Source organism: Mytilus trossulus, chromosome 6, assembly GCF_036588685.1.
Source record: "Mytilus trossulus isolate FHL-02 chromosome 6, PNRI_Mtr1.1.1.hap1, whole genome shotgun sequence".
Lineage (NCBI taxonomy): Eukaryota > Metazoa > Mollusca > Bivalvia > Mytilida > Mytilidae > Mytilus > Mytilus trossulus.
The window spans coordinates 88,084,114-88,091,090 of NC_086378.1; the positions used below are offsets into that span (position 1 = coordinate 88,084,114).

General features: G+C 31.0%; 1 protein-coding gene across 1 annotated transcript; it reads left to right on the forward strand.

Moving 5' to 3' along the window:
* The first annotated feature begins 6 nt into the window (after positions 1-6).
* LOC134723852 (NADH dehydrogenase (ubiquinone) complex I, assembly factor 6-like) lies at positions 7-6,507 on the forward strand. Its single transcript, XM_063587392.1, has 9 exons — positions 7-92; positions 570-656; positions 1,078-1,119; positions 1,903-1,959; positions 3,381-3,483; positions 3,901-4,034; positions 4,727-4,828; positions 5,574-5,630; positions 6,215-6,507. The coding sequence occupies exons 1-9, from the start codon at positions 45-47 to the stop codon at positions 6,341-6,343; spliced, it is 759 nt and encodes a 252-aa protein (XP_063443462.1). The 5' UTR covers positions 7-44; the 3' UTR covers positions 6,344-6,507.
* Positions 6,508-6,977: the final 470 nt, after the last annotated feature.

A 6,977-nucleotide genomic window follows, 5' to 3' on the forward strand; every position in this document is an offset into this window, starting at 1 on the left:
ATTATGAGAATTACCTATGTGCAAGGTTATACCCACCATCTTTAATGCCAATAGCTTTTGCTATACAAGCATTTAATGTGGAAACAGCTCAGGTATACCTTCACTTTTTAAACTTCAACTTGTCTTTGTATTAGAGTATTTTAAAACTAGCCCATAGGTACATATAAGCTATTGTCTGTCACCATTGTAAACTTTTTCAAAGATCTTGAAACTAATTTGGGGTGAATTATCCTAATGGTAGCTAGTATTACAAAAAATCATAATATTCTAATTACTTCATGAAACTAAAGAAAATACATTGATTCTGTACACACAAAAATGCCTTGTTCAAATCCACTCCATTATTTACAATTTATCAGTATATATCTTCACATACCGTATTCACAAAAATACATTTTACCAGGATATGCAACATTTTTGAATTAAGGAGGCTTGATTTACCAGTATGATACCAAATATTTTTTAAGTAAGATCAAAATCCTTATTATTTTCTCAAAAAAATACATTTGAAACTACATATCATTGAAGTTGTAATGAACTATTGTATTGCTCCACACTGTTTGTTTCAGATTGGAGACATACATTTTGCATCTGATATTAAAACAGGTCTGATAAGAATGCAGTTTTGGAAGGATAGCATTGAAAAGATATATGAGGTATAACTGTATATATTTATTGTAGGGATCAATCCTTGATCTTATTTTCATGGTCCAGTGTCAGACTGCTTAAAAAAAACTGTCCAATGAATTTTCAATTATTTAATATGAGAAGTCTATTTTTAGTACATGTATATATAATAATTTTAAAGTTATCATGTCTGTTGCAATATCATTAATGTTAATTCCATAGGATAGTTGTTACAAGTGATATTAAAGATCATTTTAAAAATAAAACTTAAGGCGATACATGGCACTATAGGGAGATAACTCTATAAAAATCATTTGAACACTTTCTTCTATTACATGTATAGCAGTACATAATGGGGATGTTTATATCAAGTTTAATATGTCTTCAAAATTTTAGATAGTTGTTAAAATATATTATTATTTTTGATAAGTTATAATATTTTACTTGCAGGGTTCTCCACCTCACACACCTACAGCTTTAGCCTTATCACAGGTAAGGTTAAAAAAAAAAGAAGAAAAAATACACATTTTTTCTCAACCTTAACTTATTTTTGGAAGTCGCTAGTTATTATGTCTAAAACAATGTACTGACAAGAATATATGCCAAACATTCTGGGCTAGAAATTTTTGAGTTGTAAACTTAAATAAATAAGTGCAGCAAATATTAGTATTCATCAAAATGAATAATGTTTTGAAAAATTTGATATATTTTCCATGGTGATTTGAGGGAAATGTGAATTCCAAACATATAATGGACAGTAGGGACAGCCTTGATAGTTAAATATATGTGGTTCATATAAAAAAAGATGTGGTATGATTGTCAATGAGACAACTCTATACAAGAGACCAATTAATACAGAAAGTAACAGCTATAGGTCACTGTACGACCCTCAACAATGAGCAATATACATTTATCATTTTACTACTGGATATATATATTGATGAAAAGTAGATACCTTTGTATTTTTAAAAAAGGTGAGGGTTCACTTAACATTTACTTGAATTATTGAATTCATTTTGACAGAAGATTTACCAATTTCATTTCACTTTTATCAATAAGACATCAAATACAGTAATGTAAATACAATGTACAAGTTATCCAAAATTATATAGTAAAACATTTTTTAAAACAGGGGCCAGCTTCAGCAGGCCTCTGGATATGGGATTTTCTTGCTGTGTTGATGACACATTATTGGCATTTTGCCGTTTTCTGCACTTCCGTCGGGTTGTTGTCTCTTTGAAATCCCCTTTTTCTATTTTCAATTTTATTTTGCAGTGTATAAGAAAGAAGAAACTTTCCAAAGATTTGTTTTTTAAAATAATTGATGCAAGAGTAAGTATCTATCAAAACATTGTAATTTTATAAGCTATTCGAGCTATGTGGCAAGATTAACATACTTGGCATGATCTTTACCCGGCCTTGTTAAATCTAAACAAGTTTAATAACATTTATAAAACAAAATACAATGCACTAATCTCAAGGTGTGTAATACTCATAGTTATCATTGGTCATCTCAAGGTGTGTAATACTTATAGTTATCATTGGTCATCTCAAGGTGTGTAATACTTATAGTTATCATTGGTCATCTCAAGGTGTGTAATACTTATAGTTATCATTGGTCATCTCAAGGTGTGTAATACTTATAGTTATCATTGGTCATCTCAAGGTGTGTAATACTTATAGTTATCATTGGTCATCTCAAGGTGTGTAATACTTATAGTTATCATTGGTCATCTCAAGGTGTGTAATACTTATAGTTATCATTGGTCATCTCAAGGTGTGTAATACTTATAGTTATCATTGGTCATCTCAAGGTGTGTAATACTTATAGTTATCATTGGTCATCTCAAGGTGTGTAATACTTATAGTTATCATTGGTCATCTCAACGAGATTGATTTTCTCGCTTGAGCCTGTATGGATGAAAATCTGTTTATCGCTGTTATACCTATGACAACATTGATAATTATATTGACAACACATGCCCTCTTAATTTCTAGCGATAAATTTTCATGTCACTCTACTGTGCTAAGAAAGGAAATTATCAGTTAGTAAGATTAAAGGAAAATTTTATAATATAGCCATAAGGTGTGATTTTAGACATTACAATAGAAAATATTTTATGTCACAGACCTAAAATGATTGTGTTGCAAACATATTTTGATCAAGCAGAGCAAATATTAAACACAATGACATGCCAGGTGTGTTGATCTCAAATCTTAATTGATTAAGATTGTCACATTTCCTACCAAAGTTTTCTCTGGGCACTTCAGCTTCCTCCACCAATAAAAACTGACCTTCACTAAATAGTGCAATAGTGTTAAAAGTGGCGTTTAACATCAATCAATCAATCAACCACATTTGTATGCCATAATATGTCTAGTGAAACACAATGAAATGCTATGCCAGAGAACAAATCTGTACGCATTTTAAGCACAAAAAAGTCTGTTTTATAGTCTTGCAAAATAAAAAAACTAACATATTTAACTGAAAAAAAACCAATGACAACCACTGAATTAAATAAATGGCTCCTGACTTTGGACATGGAATGTGGTGGGGTTTAACATGATTTCAAGAATCAACCACAGGCTCCCCTAATATTTCTATAGAAAATATGAAAGGGGGGAGAAAATACAAATTAAAAAAATGAAATAACTACCGGTATGAATTATTCAGAATTTAATACAATATAGTCATAATATTTAATTGATATCTAAGTTTTTCTACTCATAAAGTACAATCTATTCATTTGCAGTATTCAAAATTAAATGCAGACTTTTACAAGAGCATACAAGACATAGAAGATTATTCTGAAGACACAAAGTCATCTATACTGTATTTATTTTTAGAATCTGAAGGTAAAGGTTTAATTATAGTATGATACTGGTTTTAATTTATAATATGTTTATTATTTGTCATCCCTTATTGTATGAGATGAAATAATAAATAAAACACAAACAACAAAAGTAGCTTTCGAGAATAAGGATTGCTCTTACAAGTCATGGAATATTTTAAGTGTTTAAGTGTTTACAATTACTATAGTTTGAAGTTGCACAACACATTGCAAATTATTTAAAATTCTGACCAATTGCAGTTTTGACACTATATATAAAAAGAATACCTGGTAGTCTTACACAGAAAGTTCAATAATTTACATATTCATAGATTTAGGGGAGGGGGGCCCAGGTGCGTGACTGGAGCGGGCCCCCTCTTAGGTCAGTAAGTGGGCCCCACTGTACACAATGACTACTTTATATTGTGTTCATTCTTTACAGGTATAACAGACAAGCAGGTTCATCATGTAGCTAGTCACATTGGTAAATCACAGGGTATGGTCACATTACTGAGGGGATTACCATATAATTCTAGTAAAGGTAGAATCTACCTGCCAAGAGAATCTCTGTTAAAGGTTTGTTTTATAAATGGAACTTGTTATCTGAATTTATTTTAAAGAAATTTAGATCTGTGTTGTAGGATTTTAAATGAAATAGCTATCCAGCAAAGATAAAGTGCACGAAATAAAAATAAAAATTTCATTGCAATCTTGTTAATAAAAAAAGATATGGTAAGATTGCCAATGAGACAACTCTCCACAAAGACCAAAATGACACAGAATAAACAACCATAGGGCACTGTACGGTCTTCAACAATGAGCAAAGCCCATACCGCATAGTCAGCTATAAAAGGCTCCGAAATGAAAATGTAAAACAATTCAAATGAGAAAACTAACGGCCTTAATTCTGTACAAAAAATGAACGAAAAACAAATATGAAACATGCAAACAAAAAACAACCACTGAATTACAGGCTCCTGACTTGGGACGGGCACATACATACAGAATGTAGCCAGGTTAAATATGATAGCGGGATCCCAACCCTCCCCCTAATGTTTGAATGCAATGAAATAATGTATAGTTCTGAATACTAATTAGACCATTTAAATTATTTCAGCCTGACTACTATTTATTTCTGATATAGAAATTAAAACAATTTTTGTTGTGGTACATTTTGGTACATTTGTAAGCACAACATTAATATCTATCATATGAGTAAATGAAATTCTTGTATATCATTGAATTGAAAGTGTTAATTTTCATTTCAGTTCAAAATCTCAGGAGAAGATGTAATGAGAGGAAGAAAACAAAAAGAAATCTGTGATATTGTATTTGAAGTAGCTAGTGTTGCCAAGCAGCATTTAGAAACGGTAAAGCTTTTAAATTTAGCCGTAGATATGAGAAGATGTGGTATGCGTGCCACTGAGACAACTCTCCATCCAAGTCAAAATTTGTAAAAGTAAACCATTATAGGTCAAAGTGTGGCTTTCAACATGGTGCCTTAGCTCACACCAAACAGCAAGCTATAATAACCTTCTGTAACGTCGTGACAAAGGCATAAAAGACTGAAGGCAGACAAATTTTTGCTGTTTCTAGCAGCTGCATCAACAATTTATTAGATTGTGATCAGATCAGCTAAAATTATCCAAACATATTTTAATGATAATTGGCATGCAGTTGAATAAACACTTATAACTCTTATTTCCAAGCAGACTAAATGGCCCACCCTCATCATGGATCGGTGATAAAGTAATTTTGTATAGTTGACATGTTAAAGTTTGTATTTTGGTTACCTTATAGGAAACCACTTATGATAAGTCAGTGGTATTTGGTATACAGTTTTATAAACATTGAGATTTCTCAATTCAATGGAGTTTATTTACTTTCATCGAAATATACAAGATCATATAACTAACAAAGGTTTATAATGAAAATCTTGGGGTTTTTTTTTCAACCAGAAAAAAACCCTAGCATTTTAGCAAGATGATTTAGAGAAAAAAGGGTTCTGTAAAATATTTATTGATATTTTAAAGGCTGAACCAAAATATTTTATTTTAAACAATGACAGAGAAGGTTAAAGAATCAAAGCTTTAACAAAAAAAAATCTATTTTTAGGCAAGGTCTATGAAGAAGGAAGTACCATCAGCTGTTCTTCCTTTGTTCTTGAATTCTGTAAGTTACATTAAATGTATTTGTAACATTCCTTATTTCTGGTTAAAAATTTCTAAACTGTAAAGTTTACAATCAATAATTTAAGAAGCTTCTAATTGTACTGGTAAAGAAAAGTTTCATTTTATGATTTTATGCCATTCTACATCTTGGTAGTCACTTGAAAGTTTTCAGAAAATGTTTACATAAAAAAAGTCATATAGATAAAGTTGGCTTCTTTGGAGTGTGTATTCTTTGCTATTCACTGATTAGAACTACAAATCTCACTAGAAGAAAAGAACTAAAGATGCTCAAGTTATCAATGCTTTACATAAATAAATGTTTAAGCGTTTTGACAATTGCTGTTATTCACAGCCAGACCAGACGTTAAAAGTAATTACATGAGTTGATGTTTATGTAGAACAGGATAATTAAATTGTGTACTGAGAGCAGTTGCTACATTATTTATAAACCTCTGGTAAAATGAAAATCACAACTTTTTTAAAAGAACAATTATAAAATATTTATTCATGTACAAACAACACTTTAAATGCTTTTAGTTTTTTTCACACAGTTTTAAATAAGAATTTATCTTTTTCTCATTTCAGGTTATCTGTGATAAATATTTAACACAGCTACAAAAAGTTGACTTTAATGTATTCCATCCATCACTACAAAAGAAAAATGGATTACTGCCATTGCAATTATTAATACAAAAGATCAGAAGAAAATACTAATAAATAAACTTGTTTTTCGTTCTTTATTTTGTACATATATTAGGCTTTTAGTCTTTGTGTTTGAATTGTTTTACATTTGTTATTTTATAGGGCCTATTAAAGCTGACTATGTGGTATGAGCTTTGCTCATAGTTGAAGGACATATGGTGACATATAGTTGTTAATTTGTGTGTCATTTGGTCTCTTGTGGAGAGGTGTCCCGTCCCATTGTCAATCACACCCCATATTCTTTTTAGCTCACCTGGTCAATTAGGCTAAGTGTGGTTTTCTCCTCACTTGGCGTCTGTCTTCTGTCATTGTCATTCGTTAGTTTTTACACAGATCTACTCCTCTGAAACTAAATTTACCCAAACTTGGCCACAGTCATTATTAGAGTAACTACACTGTACCGTAGTTTAAAAATGGTGTTTGATAACCCAGCGGCCTACCAACCAACATGGCAGGCATGGCTAAAAATAGAACAAAGGGGTTAAATGAAGTTTTTATGTCCCCATTGTAGCGGAGGGCGCATTATGTTTTACCTATGTACATCCCAAAGACGGTTTCCGTTCTCTAACTTTATGTTATAAAAATTATACACAATGCATATTACTACAAAATACAGATCAGCTTTGAACTTTGGTGGTGTCACTTT